At 37.2% G+C, this 18,145-nt stretch overlaps 1 protein-coding gene across 3 annotated transcripts in view; it reads left to right on the top strand.

The window, feature by feature from the left end:
- LOC101153126 (zinc finger protein 728) overlaps positions 1-17,862 on the top strand; it is a 53,864-nt gene extending 36,002 nt beyond the window's left edge. For 2 of the 3 annotated variants that reach the window (XM_063701179.1, XM_055372325.2), the window contains 2 exons: positions 803-898; positions 11,402-17,862. In XM_063701179.1, coding sequence (XP_063557249.1) covers positions 803-898; positions 11,402-13,047 — 1,742 coding nt within the window. In that variant the 3' untranslated portion in view covers positions 13,048-17,862. The remainder of the gene's footprint in view (positions 1-802; positions 899-11,401) is intronic. The other variant, XR_010131923.1, reaches the window with a different exon arrangement.
- The last annotated feature ends 283 nt before the right edge of the window (positions 17,863-18,145 follow it).

Here is an 18,145-nt window from a genome sequence, read left to right as displayed (position 1 = left end):
TTTGGAAGACGGCACCAGGGGGCTCTTTGCTTCTAGTGAACAAGGGCCCTGAGCTTCTATAGCCCTTCATATTTATTGAGTAAAGGAGATAGGGAGAAGGGGGAGGTTGTGGTCAGCTGCTTGACTTAGTACAACCCTGCATGACTGTATTCTTTAAACAGTACTCTGCAGATGTTCCAGTAGATAACCTCAAGAAGCATGGCACCAGGGGGTGACTGTCCTTAGTGTACCTTGTGGCGGCAGGAGCAGAAGCGAATTTGCCCACATTCTGCATTCATGATAAACAGTTTGCTGTTTGATCATATAGCCTCCAGTGGAATGCTGAGTTGGTCACAACCCTCAGCCTTTCGGCTCCCAACATGATTTCTCTTTTGTATAATTTCTTTTTGGTAATTTATGCTTTCAGATTTCTGTTTTCAAGAAAATCATAGGGATTTTTCCATAGAGAAAAAAATTTCAAGATGTTTCATCTTGACCTTAACTTACCACATTCTTGAGCTGATCTCTGTCCTTCACTTTAGATTAATGGTAATTTCAAAATTTTACTGGCATAAAATACTGGTGCTCACACCTTAAAATCTAATTTCCACCGCCAATTTTTAATTCAGTAGTACCAGGTGACAAAATTAAGAACTTACAAAATTAGAGTGTTTTCTAAATATTTAGAAATTTCTGTTGTAATTTAGTATTTTGGGATAAATGTATTAGAATATTCTATTACATCCTCTTTACTGAGCACATTACTAAGTTGTTAATTGGAGAATATGAGCAAGATGCATGTTACTCATTTTTAATAAAACAGGTATTGCTGCCCCTAAGCCAGACCTGATCATTTTTCTGGAGCAAGGAAAAGAGCCCTGGAATATGAAGAGACATGAGTTGGTGAAAGAACCGCCAGGTAGGTGAGAATGAATACAGACAACATGGATGAGAGGTCCAAAGTCAAGGAGAAAGCCAGTCCTTAAAGTGATATGGGAAGCTGTGTTCCAAAAGAAATAGTTTCTGGAAAGCCTAATTTTTATTTTTATTTTTTAATTTTCTCTCACACAGTGGCATCTTCTGTCTTATGCTTTTTAAATTTCTAAGAATTATTTTTTCCCTTCAGTAATCTTCCTTCAAGTTTACAGTGACAGCCAAAGTACTGTTCATGGCATACAAGAGAGTGCACAATCTGAGTTTGTTTTTGTTTTTGTGGACACAGATATTTCCATAATTTTAAGGTACTCCATGTTAAACTATCTTTTAAGTTCTCTTTTTCCATCATCTCTGAAAATGTGAGAGTAGTGGTTTCTGTATCATTGGGTGTTTTTTGTTCATTTTTCTGTACATTTCATTGTGTTTTTATTACTATAGTCTTGAAATATAGTTTGAAATTATAAAGTATGTTGTCATGCTTTTTTCTTTTTCCTCAAGATTTCCTTGGCTATTCACAGTTTCTTGTAGTTTCATGTAAATTTTATGATTGTATTTTTCATTACTGTGAAAAAAAACCACTGGAATATTGATAGAGAGTTTATTGAATCTAGAGACCACTTTGGATAATATGGCATTTTAACATTTATTCTTTGAATCGATAGACAAAATATATTTCAATTTATTTGTGTTCTCTCATTTTTCATTGATAAATCTTTCACTTGAAAAGTTTTTCAGCTCCTCAGTTAAATTTGTTCTCGGATATTTATTATTTTAGTGCTATTGTAAATAAGATTGTTTTCTTCCTCTATTTTATCAGATAGTTTAAGTGTATGGAATCATAACTTGTATGTTAATTTTATATTTTGCTAATTTACTGAGTGTATTTTAAAAGGTTTTAATGTACTGTTTATGGTTTTTTTTAATAGAGAACATTGCATGATCTACAAGCAGCAATGTTTTACTTATTTGTCTTCAATTTCAATGACTTTAAAATTTTTTTGACTAATTTTTCTTCCACATACGTCAAGTGCTGTGTTAAAATAGAAGCATTGACAATGGGCACAATATACTTTTCCATTGGTGTCTCAATTTGAAGGCGCAAACACCTCTTAAAGTTTTTATAAACTGGTTTCAGAGGGTAAAAATCTTTTGTTGGGCCTCCAGCGTGATAGAATGCCCTCTGGGTTTGTAGTAGAGTGGGGTTGTAGCTTGGTCACAAGGCTGCTGGCTCTGCACTAGGGTTGGCTTATTACAAGGGGCTTGGGTAGTTGTAATTCCCATTTTATTTTTGGACAGAGTAAATATCCTTCAGGACTTTGCTCAGTAGGGTAGACACTAGGGCCGGTTTCTGCAGTCAGGTCTGCATATGATGGGCTTTATATTAGGATGTGGATTAGTATGGCTTTCACTGAGTACCAGAGAGGATTTCTGAGGTCACTGTGGATTTCTACATAGGCAGAACTGGCCATGAACTGTGGCTTAGGAAGCTGGAACTGAGTCTTGGAACTGCTATTGGGACCAAGGTCTGCAGGCCTGCCAGCATTGCTCTAAATGGGTATCTCTCTCCAGGCCTCTGGAAGACCCAAGACCTCTCACAGACTGTGGCTGGGAGGAGTTTGGGATGATTACAGAGTAAGTTCAAAATTCTCAGTGGGACCAAGTTGGGTGGGACATTTTCTGGTCTGTAGTCAAGAGCAGGGGTCCTGTAGTTTGCCACCTGAATGAAAGCTTGCCTTCTGAAAAGGGTGCTCCTCAATCTTGGGCTTTAGCAAAGTTTCGCAATTGCCTCCCTGGATCTCAAAGCTCTCTTAAAGGCACTTATTTTTGAGATGGGGTCTCACTGCATAACCCAGGTTGGTCTTAAAATTTTGGCCTGAAGCAATTCTTCAACCTTACTGTACCATGTAGCTGTCATTACAGATATTAACCATGATGCCTGGTTCTCTCATTAAGACATTTTTGTCATGGATGACTGACAGACTTTCTTGCTGTTGGGGGTTAAGCAAATAGGGCACCTTTTTCTTTTTATCTGCTTCTAAGAGTGTAAATGCTTTATAGCTATATATCTCATATAATCTTTGTCTTTTTGCAGCTGACTCATTTCATTTTGCGTAATGTTATCAAGATTTATCTTTATAATTGGTAGAACATTTTCTGCTTTTTGAAAACTGAGTGATATTCCAGTATTTTTATATTTCAGATTATATTTACTGAATGATTTGGTGACAGAAATTTGCATTGCCTTTACCTATTAGCTTACAGTAATAATTATTGCTGTGTAAATGACTCCTTATATGACCATACATGTTAAAGTATGTATATGTGTTGCATTCTATTTCATTAGTCTAATTTTTCATCCTTATACCAGATTGTTTTAATTCTGTAGCTTGGAATGTCTTGAAATCAGGAACTTTAATGCCTGCAACATTGCTTTATTATTATTATTATTATTTTAAGATTGTTGGGAACTTTATTGTCTTTTGAAATTCTATATACTTTTGGGGTTACTGTTTCTATTTCTTCAAAAATGCAATGAGAAATTTGAAAAACATTTCATTAAATTTGTAGATTACATTGACCAGGATGAACATCTTTACAATGTTAACTATTACAACCTTTGCATAAGAGCATGCTTGAGTGTTTTGTTAAATTCCTATGTGTGTGTATCTGTGTGTGTGTGTGTGTGTGTGTGTATATATTTTGAGATGGAGTCTCGCTCTATCTCCAGGCTGGAGTGCAGTGGCACAATCTTGGCTCACTGCAACCTCCGCCTCCTGGGTTCAAGCGATTCCTTTGCCTCAGCCTCCTGAGTAGCTGGGACTACAGGTGCATGCCACCAAGCCTGGCTAGTTTTTCACATTTTAGTAGAGACAGGGTTTCACTATGTTGGCCAGAATGGTCTCTATCTCCTGACCTCAGGTGATCCACCCACCTCGGCCTCCCAAAGTGCTGGGATTACAGGCGTGAGCCACCCATGCCTGGCATATTTTTTTTCAATTTTTTTCTATTATTGTTGTATACTTGCATTTGAGTTTAGTCATAGAAAATAATTCATAAAATTTCAGCTTTAAAAAATTTGGTGAGACTTCTTTTTTGGCCTAAGAGGTGGTCTATAAAGAAATATGTTGTATGAGCTATTGAGAAGGGTGTATATCCCGATGTTGAGGAGTGCTGTCTATACCTCTGTCAGAAATAGTTGTTTTATACCACCTTTAAGTAGTCCGTTTCCTTGTTCATATTCTGTTTTGATTTTTTTTATTATACTTTAAATGCTGGGGTACATGTGCAGAACGTGCAGGTTTGTTATGTAGGTATGCACGTGCCATGGTGGTTTGCTGTACCCATCAACCCGTTATCTACATTAGGTATTTCTCCTAATGTTATTCATCCCCTAGCCTCCCACTCCCCGACAGGCCCTGGTGTGTGATGTTCCCCTTCCTGTGTCCCTGTGTTGTCATTGTTCAACTCCCACTTATGAGTGACAACATGCTAGTTTGATTTTCTGTTCTTGTGTTACTTTGCTGAGAATGATGGTTTCCAGCTTTATCCATGTCTCTGCAAAGGACATGGACTCATCCTTTTTTATGGCTGCATACTATTCCGTGGTATATATGTGCCACATTTTCTTTATCCAGTCTATTACTGATGGGCATTTGGGTTCGTTCCAAATCTTTGCTATTGTGAATAGTGCTGCAATAAACATATGCATGCATGTGTCTTTATAGTAGAATGATTTATAATTTTGGGCATATATACCCAGTAATGGGATTGCTGGATCAAATGGTATTTCTAGTTCTAGATCCTTGAGGAATCGTCACATTGTCTTCCACAATGGCTGAACTAATTTACACTCCCACCAACAGTGTAAAAGCATTCCTACTTCTCCACATCTTCTCCAGCATCTGTTGTTACCTGACTTTTTAATGATCACCATTCTAACTGGCATGAAATGGTACTCATTGTGGTTTTCATTTGCATTTCTCTAATGACCAGTGATGATGAGCTTTTTTTCATGTTTGTTGGCCACATAAATGTCTTTTTTTGAGAAGTATCTGTTCATATCCTTTGCCCACTTTTTGATGGGGTGTTTTTTTTTTTTTTCTTGTAAATTTGTTTAAGTTCTTTATAGATCCTGGATATTAGTCCTTTGTCAGATGGATAGATTGCAAAATTTTTCTCCCATCCTGTAGGTTGCCTGTTCACTCTGATGATAGTTTGTTTTGCTGTGCAGAAGCTCTTTAGTTTAATTAGGTCCCGTTTGTCAATTTGGCTTTTGCTGCCATTGCTGTTGGTGATTTAGTCATGAAGTCTTTGCCCATGCCTGTGTCCTGAATGGCATTGTCTAGGTTTTCTTCTAGGGTTTTTATGGTTTGGGGTGTTACATTTAAGTCTGTAATCCATCTTGAGTTAATTTTTATATAAGGTGTAAGGAAGGGGTCCAGTTCAGTTTTCTGAGTATGGCTAGCCAGTTTTTTCAACACCATTTATTAAATAGGGAATCCTTTCCCCATTGCTTGTTTTTTTCAGATTTCTCAAAGATCAGATGGCTGTAGATCTGTGTTGTTATTTCTGAGGCCTCTGTTCTGTTCCATTGGTCTATATATCTGTTTTGATACCAGTACCATACTGTTTTTGTTACTGTAGCTTTGTAGTATAGTTCGATACTACAAGTCAGGTAACGTGATGCCTCCAGCTTTGTTCTTTTTGCTTAGGATTGGCTATATGAGCTTTTTTTTGGTTCCATATTAAATTTAGTTTTTTCAAAATCTGTAAAGAAAGTTAATGGTAGCTTGATGGAATAGTGTTGAATCTATAAATTACTTTGGGCCATATGGCCATTTTCACAATATTGATTCTTCCTATCCATGAGCATGGAATGTTCTTCCATTTGTTTGTGTCCTCTCTTATTTTCTTTTTTTTTTTTTTTTTTTTTTTTTTTTTTTTTGAGACGGAGTCTGGCTCTGTCGCCCAGGCTGGAGTGCAGTGGCACAATCTCGGCTCACTGCAACCTCCGCCTCCCAGGTTCATGCCATTCTCCTGCCTCAGCCTCCCGAGTAGCTGGGACTACAGGCGCCCGCCACCACGCCCGGCTAATTTTTTGTATTTTTAGTAGAGACGGGGTTTCACCATGTTAGCCAGGATGGTCTCGATCTCCTGACCTCGTGATCCGCCCGCCTGGGCCTCCCAAAGTGCTGGGACTACAGGCGTGAGCCACTGCGCCCGGCCCTCTCTTATTTTCTTGAGCAGTGGTTTGTAGTTCTCCTTGAAGAGGTCCTTCACATCCCTTGGAAGTTGTATTCCTAGGTATTTTATTCTCTTTGTAGCAATTGTGAATGGGAGCTCAGTCATGATTTGGCTCTCTCTCTATTATCGGTGTATAGGAATGCTTGTGATTTTTGCACACTGATTTTGTGTCCTGAGACTTTGCTGAAGTTGCTTATCAGCTTAAAGAGATTTTGGGCTGAGACAATGGGGTTTTCTAAATCATGTCATCTGCAGATAGAGAAAATGTGACTTCCTCTTTTCCTATTTGAATACCTTTTATTTCTTTTTCTTGCCTGATTGCCCTCACCAGAACTTCCAATACTATGTTGAATGGGAGTGGTGAGGGAGGGCATCCTTGTCTTGTGCCGGTTTTCAAAGGGAGTGCTTCTGGTTTTTGGCCATTCAGTATGACATTGTCTGTGGGTTTGTCATAAATAGCTCTTATTATTTTGAGATACGTTCCATCAATACCTAGTTTATTGAGAGTTTTTAGCATGAAGGGGTATTGAATTTTGTCGAAGGCCTTTTCTGCATCTATTGAGATAATCATGTGGTTTTTATCATTGGTTCCTGTTTATGTGATGGATTACGTTTATTGATTTGCATATGTTGAACCAGCCTTGCATCCCAGGGATGAAGCCAACTTGATCGTGGTGGATAAGCTTTTTGATGTGCTGCTGGATTCAGTTTGCAAGTATTTTATTGAGGATTTTTGCATCCATGTTCATCAGGGATATTGGACTGAAATTTTTCTGTTGTTGTTGTGTCTCTGCCAGGTTTTTGTATCAGGATGATGCTGGCCTGATACAAAGTTAGGGAGGCTTCCCTCCTTTTGTATTGTTTGGAATAGTTTCAGAAAGAATAGGATCAGCTCTTCTTTGTACCTCTGGTAGAATTCAGCTGTGAATCCATCAGGTCCTGGACATTTTTTATTGATGGGCTAATAATTACTGCCTAAATTTTAGAACTTGTTATTGGCCTATTCAGGGATCTGACTTCTTCCTGATTTAGACTTGGAAGGGTGCATGTGTCCAGGAATTTATTCATTTCTTCTAGATTTTCTAGTTTATTTGCTTAGAGGTGTTTATAGTATTCTCTGATGGTAGTTTGTATTTCTGTGGAATCAGTGCTGATGTCCCCTTTATTATTTTTGATTGTGTCTATTTGATTCTCTCCTTTCTTCTTTATTAGACTGGCTAGCAGTCTATCTATTTGTTGATCTTTTCAAAAAATCAGCCCCTGGATTCATTGAATTTTTTTTTTTGAAGGGTATTTTGTGTCTCTCTCTCCTTCTGTTCTGCTCTGTTCTTAGTTATTTGTTATCTTCTGCTAGGGTTTGAATTTATTTGTTCTTGCTTCTCCAGTTCTTTTAATTGTGATTTTAGCATGTCTATTTTAGATCTTTCCTGCTTTCTCTCGTGGGCATTTAGTGCTATGAATTTTCCTCTAGACACTGCTTTGTCTGTGTCCCAGAGATTCTGGTATGTTGTGTCTTTGTTCTCATTGGTTTCAAAGAACTTTTTTATTTCTGCTTTCATTTTGTTATTTACCCTGTAGTCATTCAGGAGCAGGTTGTTCAGCTTCCATGTTGTGTGGTTTTGGGTGAGTTTCTTAATCCTGAGTTCTAATTTGATTGCACTGAGAGACTGTTATGATTTCCATTCTTTTACATTTGCTGAGGAGTGTTTTACTTCCAATTATGTGGTCAGTTTTAGAATAAGTGCGATGTGGTGTTGAGAAGAATGTATATTCTGTTGATTTGGGGTAAAGAGTTCTGTAGATGTCTGTTAGGTCTGCTTGGTCCAGAGCTGAGTTCACATCCTGAATATCATTGTTAGTGTTCTGTCTCATTGATGGGGCTAATATTGACAGTGGGGTGTTAAAGTCTCCCACTATTATAGTGTGGGAATCTAAGTCTCTTTGTAGATCCCTAAGAACTTGCTTTATGATTCTAGGTGCTCCTGTATTGGGTGCATACATATTTAGGATAGTTAGCTCTTCTTGTTGCATTGACCCCTTTACCATTATGTAATGCCCATCTTTGTCTCTTTTGATCTTTGTTGGTTTAAAGTCTGTTTTATCAGAGACTAGGATTGCAACCCCTGTTTTTTTTGTTTGTTTGTTTCTTTTTTTTTTTTTTTTTGCTTTCCATTTGCTTGGTAACTATTCCTCCATCCATTTATTTTGAGTCTATGTATGTCTTTGCACATGAGATGGGTCTCTTGAATACAGCACTTAGATGGATCTTGACTCTATTCAATTTGCCAGTCTGTGTCTTTTAATTGGGGGCATTTAGCCTATTTACATTTAAGGTTAATGTTGTTATGTGTGAATTTCATCCTGTGATTATGATGCTAGCTGGTTATTTTGCCCATTAGTTAATGCAGTTTCTTCATAGTGTTGATGGTCTTTACAATTTGGTATGTTTTTGCAGTGGCTGGTACCAGTCGTTCCTTTGTATGTTTAGTGCTTCCTTCAGGAGCTCTTGTAAGGCAGGCCTGCTGGTGACAAAATCTCAGCATTTGCTTGTCTGTAAAGGATTTTATTTCTCCTTCACTTATGAAGCTTAGTTTGGCTGGATATTAAATTCTGGGTTGAAATTCCTTTCTTTAAGAATGTTGAATATTGGCTCCCAGTCTCTTCTGGCTTGTAGGGTTTCTGCAGAGAGATCCACTTTTAGTCTGATGGGCTTCTATTTGTGGGTATCTCGACCTTTCTCTCTGGCTGCCCTCAACATTTTTTCTTCATTTCAACCTTGGTGAATCTGACAATTATGTGTCTTGGGGTTGCTCTTCTCGAGTAGTATCTTTGTGGTGTTCTCTGTATTTCCTGACTTTGAATGTTGGCCTGTCTTGCTAGGTTGGGGATGTTCTCCTGGATGATATCCTGAAGAGTGTTTTCCAACTTGGTTCCCTTCTCCCCATCACTTTCAGGTACCTCGATCAAACGTAGATTTGGTCTTTTCACATAGTCCCATATTTCTTGGAGGCTTTGTTCATTTCTTTTTATTCTTTTTTTCTCTAATATTGTCTTCTTGCTTTATTTCATTAAGTTGATCTTCAGTCTCTGATATCCTTTCTTCCACTTTATCGATTCAGCTATTGATACTTGTGCATGTATCACGAAGTTCTCATGCTGTGTTTTTCATCTCCATCAGGTCATTTATGTTCTTCTCTAAACTGGTTCTTCCTGTTAGCAATTCGTCTAACCTTTTTTCAAGGTTCTTAGCTTCCTGGCATTGGGTTAGAGCATGCTCCTTTAGCTCGGAGGAGTTTGTTATTACCCACCCACCTCTGAAGACTACTTCTGTCAATTTGTCTAACTCATTCTCTGTTCAGTTTTGTTTGTTTGCTGGTGAGGAGTTGTGATCCTTTGTAGGAGAAAAGGCATTCTGGTTTTTGGAATTTTCAGCCTTTTTACGCTGGCTTCTCCCCATCTTTATGGATTTATCTACCTTTGGTCTTTGATGTTGATGACCTTCAGATGGGGTCTCTGAGTAAACATCCTTTTTGTAGATGTTGCTTCTGTTCCTTTCTGTTTGTTAGTTTTTCTTTTAACAGTCAGGCCCCTCTGCTGCAGATGTGCTGGAGTTTGCTGGAGGTCCACTCCAGACCCTGTTTTCCTGGGTATCACCAGCTGAGGCTACAGAACAGCAAAGATTGCTGCCCAATTCATTCCTCTGGAAGCTTCGTCCCACAGGCCACCCGCCAGATGCCAGCCAGAGCTCTCCTGTATGAGGTGTCTGTCAGCTTCTACTGGGAGGTGTCTCCCAATTAGGAGACATGGGTGTCAGGGACCCACTTGAGGTGGCAGTCTGACCCTTAGCAGAGCTCAAACGCTAGGTGTTGTTTTTTTACGTTACGTTATTTTCAGTGGTAAGAACTGCTTTCAGCATCTTTCCTATGGAAGACATATGCAGTGCCAATATACTTTTTGTGAATTTGATTATTTTGAAAGGTTTTTTTCCTATTAGGACAGATTTGCTGATTTGGTATTATTCTCACTTGATAGCTATTTTTTTTTTTTTTTTTTTTTTAGGACTTTGACTATCTCACACAGTTCTCTTCTGGCCTGTAAATCTTTTGTTGACAATTCACTGGTTATCTCATAAGACTATGTTTGCAAATCACTTTTATCTTGCAGCTCCTAAGATTCTTTTTGTCTGTAACTGTTCAAATTGTGATTATAAATATGTTTTTGTTATAAATGTATTTGTGTGTATCCTAATTTGCTTTTTGATCTTGTTTTTTATTTTTACATTATTTTATCTTAATTTTAGAATCAGTTATTTTTGTATTTTTTATCACCACAATGTAGATATTTTTGTTCTTATCCTCATTTTTCTGATTTTCTGTAGTCTTTTGTGTTCCTATTTCACTCAGAGTATTATTCAATCTTTAAAATTAGTATATACATTTTTAATGGTTTCTTTATAAAAATTTTATAATATTTTTGATGGGATTATATTGCCCTATTTTGTATAGATTGTAATCTTTGAGATTTGGACATTTAAAAATTTATAATATAGCTTTGTCCTGGTGTAGTCAGAAAACAATGGTCTTGGCTAGAGATTATGTGGGTCTCTCAAACATCTTCTTCAGATTTGTCTTGTCTGAAATTTTGTGCTTACCTTTAGTTAAAAGAGATTATGTTTCTTCTGAAAAGTAGTTACTTGGTACACCTTTTCTCTCTTTGCAGCACTGCAGTGCTCTGCTGCATTGTATTTATCTTTGGTCTCAACACACTCAAACTGTCATTTCTAAGTATACCACCATATCTTTCAGCACTTTATGTCATGGGAGACAGAAACCAGTGTGTGGAAAGGCCCGTAGAAGACAGAAATTAAATTGTATGTGCCAATATTTTACATGCCTTTAGAAAAAAAAACAGAAGTTGACAATTTACTTCTGAAGGGACTAGGTAATATTGAGGAGCAGAAAGAGTTGATTGGGTAAATTTAACAAACTTTTCTTTTTTTCTATGTGGCTCTTTGCATTGGGCTTAATTCAGACACTGTACACACTTAACTCATGTATAAATTATCCACATATGTATTTTGGTCTGTATGCTTTTATTACATTTATATGTCTGTGAAGAATTAGGGCCTGTGTCATACTGCAGTGTCATCTTGCTTATGTAGTTTGAATAATTTTATAGGTTAAATTTGGAAACTATATTTATCTAATAAGTGGACTAATTTGTTATTTTTATTTCTTTTCAGTTATATGTTCTCATTTTGCTCAAGACCTTTGGCCAGAGCAGGGCAGAGAAGATTCTTTCCAAAAAGTGATATTGAGAAGATATGACAAATGTGGACATGAGAATTTACAGTTAAAAATTGGTTGTACCAATGTGGATGAGTGTAAGGTGCACAAAAAAGGTTATAATAAGCTTAACCAGAGTTTGACAACTACACAAAGCAAAGTATTTCAATGTGGCAAATATGCAAACATCTTTCATAAATGTTCAAATTCAAAAAGACATAAGATAAGGCATACTGGAAAGAAACTTTTGAAATGTAAAGAATATGTCAGATCATTTTGCATGCTTTCACACCTATCTCAACATAAAAGAATTTATACTAGAGAGAATTCCTACAAAAGTGAAGAACATGGCAAAGCCTTTAACTGGTCCTCAGCCCTTACTTATTATAAGAGAATTCATACTGGAGAGAAACCCTACAAATGTGAAGAATGTGGCAAAGCCTTTAGTAAGTTCTCAATCCTTACTAAGCATAAGGCAATTCATACTGGAGAGAAACATTACAAATGTGAAGAATGTGGCAAAGCCTTCACCTGGTCCTCAAGCCTTATTGAACATAAGAGAAGTCATGCTGGAGAGAAACCCTACAAATGTGAAGAATGTGGCAAAGCCTTTAGTAAGGCCTCAACCCTTACTGCACATAAGACAATTCATGCTGGAGAGAAACCCTATAAATGTGAAGAATGTGGCAAAGCTTTCAACCGGTCCTCAAACCTTATGGAACATAAGAGAATTCATACTGGAGAGAAGCCCTGCAAATGTGAAGAATGTGGCAAAGCCTTTGGTAACTTCTCAACCCTTACTAAACATAAGGTAATTCATACTGGAGAGAAACCCTACAAATGTGAAGAATGTGACAAAGCCTTCAGCTGGCCCTCAAGCCTTACTGAACACAAGAGAATTCATGCTGGAGACAAACCTTACAAATGTGAAGAATGTGGCAAAACCTTTAAGTGGTCCTCAACACTTACTAAACATAAGATAATTCATACTGGAGAGAAACCCTACAAATGTGAAGAATGTGGCAAAGCCTTTACTACATTTTCAAGCCTTACTAAACATAAAGTAATTCATACTGGAGAGAAACACTACAAATGTGAAGAATGTGGCAAAGTCTTCAGCTGGTCCTCAAGCCTTACTACACATAAGGCAATTCATGCTGGAGAGAAACTCTACAAATGTGAAGAATGTGGCAAAGCCTTTAAGTGGTCCTCAAACCTTATGGAACATAAGAGAATTCATACTGGAGAGAAACCCTACAAATGTGAAGAATGTGGCAAAGCCTTCAGTAAGGTTGCAAACCTTACTAAACATAAGGTAATTCATACTGGAGAGAAACCATACAAATGTGAAGAATGTGGCAAAGCCTTCATCTGGTCCTCAAGACTTAGTGAACATAAGAGAATTCATACTGGAGAGAAACCCTACAAATGTGAAGAATGTGGCAAAGCCTTTAGCTGGGTCTCAGTCCTTAACAAACATAAGAAAATTCATGCTGGAAAGAAATTCTACAAATGTGAAGAATGTGGTAAAAACTTCAACCAATCCTCACACCTTACTACTCATAAGAGAATTCATACTGGAGGAAAAACCCTACAAATGTGAAAAATGTGGCAAAGCTTTCAATTAGTTCTCAACCCTTACTGAACATAAGGGTATTTATACAGGAGGGAAACCCTACAAATGTGAAGAATGTGGCAAATTTTTTAACTTCCTCAATCCTTACTAAACATAAGGTAATTCATACTGGAGGGAATTCCTACAATTGTGCGGATGTGGCAAAGCCTTTAATCAGTCCTTAAGGCTTACTACGTACAAGACAACTCATACTGGAGAGAAACCATGCACGTGTGAAGAATGTGGGAAAGCCTCTAACAGATCCTCAATTCTTAACAGACATAAGCTAATTCATACTAGAGAGAAACTGCAAACCTGAAAGATGTGACAGTGCTTTTGGCAACACCTGAAACTTTTCTGAATATAAAAGAAATCATACTGGTGAGAAATCCTAGAAATGTGAAGAATGTGACAAAGCCTTTAAATGGCTGTCACACTTGATTGTAGGTAAGATAACTCATACTGTAGAAAACTACTAGAATAAACAATGTGGCAAAACATTTAACCAATGCTCATGCCTAATTGCAAAGGAAAGCATTTGCACTAGCCTGGGCAACAGAGGGAGACTGTCTGGGGGAAAAAATGTGAATGTCATTAATATCTTCTCACATCTTATTCAGCATCAGAGAGTTCATACTAAATAAAAGCATTAAAAGTGCAATTGCTGTCAATAGATCTTTCAGAAAATATAAGCCCTTAAAGTACAGAAGAATATTTATTTTGAGGAAACACATTATAAATATAAGGAGGGTTGTAGTACCTTTACGTGTATCACAGGTTTTATTGTACACATTTTGTACTACAGGAAAACCCTGAGGTAGTTGTTCCAACTTTGCTCAACATCAGGGAATTTATATTGAAGAATAACCCTGCAAATTTCATGAATTTGGAAAAACATTTTTTCAAAAACTACAGATTATAAAACACGAAAGTTTATACTAAAATATATGTTTGCAGATGAAGTAAATATTAAAAAATTTTAATCCAAAATTAAGTAAATATCAGAGAATTCACAGTAGAAATATCTGTCTCAAACTTCAGACATTAATCAGATTGCTGAGTATAGGAAAAAATCCAAAACTAAAGTTGGTAAAAAGAAAAATTATTTGTATGTAACTTTAAAAGAAGTAGATCTTTGAAGAGTCATAATTTCATTTAAAGTAGACTTTTGTCTTGAAAATACAGATTTTTTTTGTCAGACACAGTGGCTTACATCTGTAAGGCCAACACTTTGGGATGCCGAGGTGGGTAGATCACCTGAGTTCAAGACCAGCCTGGCCAACTTGGTGAAACCTCATGTCTACTAAAAAGAAATAAAAAAAATTAGCGAAGCATGGTGGTGCACATCTGTAGTCCCGGCTACTTGGGAGGCTGAGGCATGAGAATCACTTGAACCTGGGAGCCAGAGGTTGCAGTAAGCTGAGATGTTGCTACTGCATTGCAGCCTGGGTGACAGAGCAAGACTCTGTCTCAAAAGAAAAAAAAAAAAACAGCTTATTTGGAAACTGAATAATGATGGAATTCAACTCTTAAATTACTTCATGCTATTTCTTCATTTCTGTTGTATTCACATGTAAAAAAAAGTGATCAATTCTGCATCAAAGATTTGGGAGACTATTAGGCGGTCGTTGTTTATTACCTTATGGATGACGAAGGACATTGAAATGTAAGATGCATGATGAAAATTTAAGTAGAAAGGCTGTTTGTGGTTAACTTACAGAATTGAGTGATGTAGGGCATTCCGAGTAATATTCTTTTTTTTTTTTTTGAGAGGGAATCTCACTCTGTTGCCCAGGCTGGAGTGCAATGGCATAATCTCGGCTCACTATAAGCTCCTCCTCCCAGGTTCAAGCTATGCTCCTGTCTCCACCTCCCAAGTAGCTGAGATTACAGTTGCCCCTGATCACATCCAGCTAATATTTCTATTTTAGTAAAACAAGGTTTCACCATGTTGGCCAGGCTGTTCTTGAACTCTTGACCTCAAGTGATCTGCCTGCCTTGGCTTCTGAAAGTGCTGTGATTATAGGTGTGAACCACTGTGCCCAGCCCTAAGTAATATTCTAATGCGTTATTATGAGAGAAAATCATTCTTATAGTTAAAATTAAATCAAAATAATTAGTATGTCATTTTACTAATTGTACTTTTATGTGATAAAACTTTTTTTTAAAGTTTTGGATTGTGTTAATTTTTCAATTCAACATTTATAATGTTAAATACTGTTATACATTCAATAAAGTGTTATTATGCCACTAATTTTAACCTATTCCACCTTACTCAAGGGTATATTTAAAAGATGGTTACAATACACTATTTGGTAACATAATAGACTAACATCTCTAGTATTCTTCTTTTTTAGTGGCTTTAAACTACGAATAAGTTAAAGAATATGGTTCCTGTAGGTTAAATTTTTTTTACATTTAAATTTATTTTTCTTAGTTTTTGTGTTTACATAATATGTGTATATATTTATGCCATATATGGCATATTTTAATACAGTCATACAATATATAATGATCACATTGTAATAAATAAGGTACCTATAACCTCTGGCTTTTATGTTTTGTATTACAAACAATTCAGTTCTACAGTCTTAGTTATTCTAAGTTGTACAGTTAAATTATTATTGGCTACATGGTTATTTTTATGGTCGTCATAAATTATATACAAACGTAAATAAAATCAATATATTTCTGAGTCCTGAATAATTTTCAAAAATTTTTAATGTATTTTTTGAACACGTGGCCTCTGCCTGAGAGCACACAATAGAGTTTTAGTTTTGACTTACATAGAGTTAAATATACACATCTATTAGTCTAAAGATATAACAGGTTTAAGGAGTAAGGGTGTTTGAATGTAAGTTTGTAACTGTTTTCAGAAGAAAAGAGCAATATTGAAACAAAACAAAGCATTTTAATAAGATGTCTAATTTACTAGAAAACAAAAATCCTCAAAAATGCTAAAAGCAAATGTATATACTCTGCTTTGTATTCAGTTTATTACACTATCTTACAGCTTATCATTTAGAATCTTTCCATGCAAATTTTCTTTTTTTACTTGCATCATACTCATGCTATACCCATAATCTTTTTTTTTTTTTGAGACCAAGTTTCGTTCTTGTTGCCCAGGCTCAAGTGCAATAGCGTGGTCTCGGCTCACTGCAACCTCCGCCTCCTGGGCTCAAGCAATTCTCCTGCCTCAGCCTCCTGAGTAACTGGGATTACAGGCATGTGCCACCACACCCAGCTAATTTTTGCATTTTTAGTAGAGATGGGGTTTCACTATGTTGGCCAGGCTGGTCTCGAACTCCTGACATCAGGTGATCCACCCATCGCAGCCTCCCAAAGTGCTAGGATTACAGGCGTGAGCCACCACACCCGGCCTAGACCCACAATCTTTTTGTTTCTTATTTTTTTGTTTTATAGTTTATGAAATATTTATCTGAGCTGATTTGAGTTATAAGAATATTTTTTATAAAATTTAATCATGCACACAAAATTATTTTTAGATATAATTCCACAATTTGTGTATCGTTACATTTTATTTAGTTAAAACATTCCATTAGCTTCTATGGGAGAACCCTATATAAGCTAACTTTTCTTAAGTTATTGTTCCCTTTTTATAAGTGACATAAGTAAATTTTATTTATTGAGTCAATTTGTTTCAGTAAGTACTAGGGAAGCTTCATAAGTCATGTGGATGCTTTTATATATAAATGTAGCAAACATGACGGTGCTCAGTGTGTAATAGATATATATCACAATCACACCTGCAGAAAGGTTAAGTGATAAGATTTACAATCCCACACATGTCCCAGCTCTTTGTATCAGAGTGAACTCCTCCTGTGAACTGGGTCTCAGTAAGGGTGTCACAAAGTCAAAGGTGGACTGGATTTGTGCATGACAGCCGCAATCACACCTGCAGACTGCATCTCGGTAGAGGAGTCACAGCCTCCAGGTGTGCTGCCTCCTGGTCTGAGGTCATCATCTCAGCTGTGGACCACATCCACCTATGAGAGTCACAATTCCAACTTTTGACTGCTTCTGGTTGTGAGATTCAGAATCTCAACAGTGGGCTGTGTCCATGTAGAAGGTTGACAATCCTTACTCTGCCTGTGTGCATATCAGAGTCACAGTCTCACCTGTGTGCCAGACCCTGTTATGACCCTCTCAGGACCAATGGGGGACTTTGTACAATATGTATAGTGTCATAATCCTCTGCTACCCTTATGCAAGCAGGAGACCCAGAACATTATGTGCTCCCCTAAACCTAGTTAACAGAGTCAACATCTCTCCATTTAGCTGAGTCCAGGTGAAAGAGCCATCACTGTTTTCTAAGCTGGATCCAGAAGTGAGTCATCATCTCACCTGTGATCAGTCACAATCCCAACTGTGAACTGTGTCAGTTTGTGAAATTTAGGACCTCACCAGTGGGCTCTGTTTATATGTGAGGGTGATGGTACTGTCAGCGGTGTCTGCAATCTTGCCTGTGTGCTGGGCCCTGTAATGAATCTCTATACCACCAGAGGGATTTATACAATATGCATGAGTGTCATAATCTTCTGTGACTTTCATACAGGTAGGAGACCCAGGACCCTATTAGTTTCCTTAAGCCTAGCTATAAGAGTCAGCATCTCTTTTATTGGTTGGGTCAAGATATGAGAGTTCTCACTGTGCCTGTGAGCTAACTCCATAAACAGGTCAACATCACACCTGTGGCTGGATCTACACATGACAGTCAAAATTCCAACTGTGGACTATGTCTGTGTACAAGATTCAGGACCTCACCAGAGTTCTCTGTCCATATGAGACAATGACACTCATAACTGTTGGCTGGACGAGCATACAAAAGTCACAATTTCACCTGTGTGCTGGGTGCAGTTATATGTGAAATTCCCACCTGTGGAAAAGAAACCAGCTAGGAGAGTCACATTTTTTTATTATTATTATTATACTTTAAGTTTTAGGGTACATGTGCACAATGTGCAGATTTATTACATATGTATACATGTGCCATGTTGGTGTGCTGCACCCATTAACTCGTCATTTAGCATTAGGTGTATCTTCTAATGCTATCCCTCCCCCAGCC

The sequence above is a fragment of the Gorilla gorilla genome, chromosome 20 (genome assembly GCF_029281585.2).
Source record: "Gorilla gorilla gorilla isolate KB3781 chromosome 20, NHGRI_mGorGor1-v2.1_pri, whole genome shotgun sequence".
In the NCBI taxonomy this organism is placed as follows: domain Eukaryota; kingdom Metazoa; phylum Chordata; class Mammalia; order Primates; family Hominidae; genus Gorilla; species Gorilla gorilla.
The sequence above is the reverse complement of the archived record's forward strand: the minus strand, read 5'-3'. Positions and strand labels throughout refer to the sequence as shown.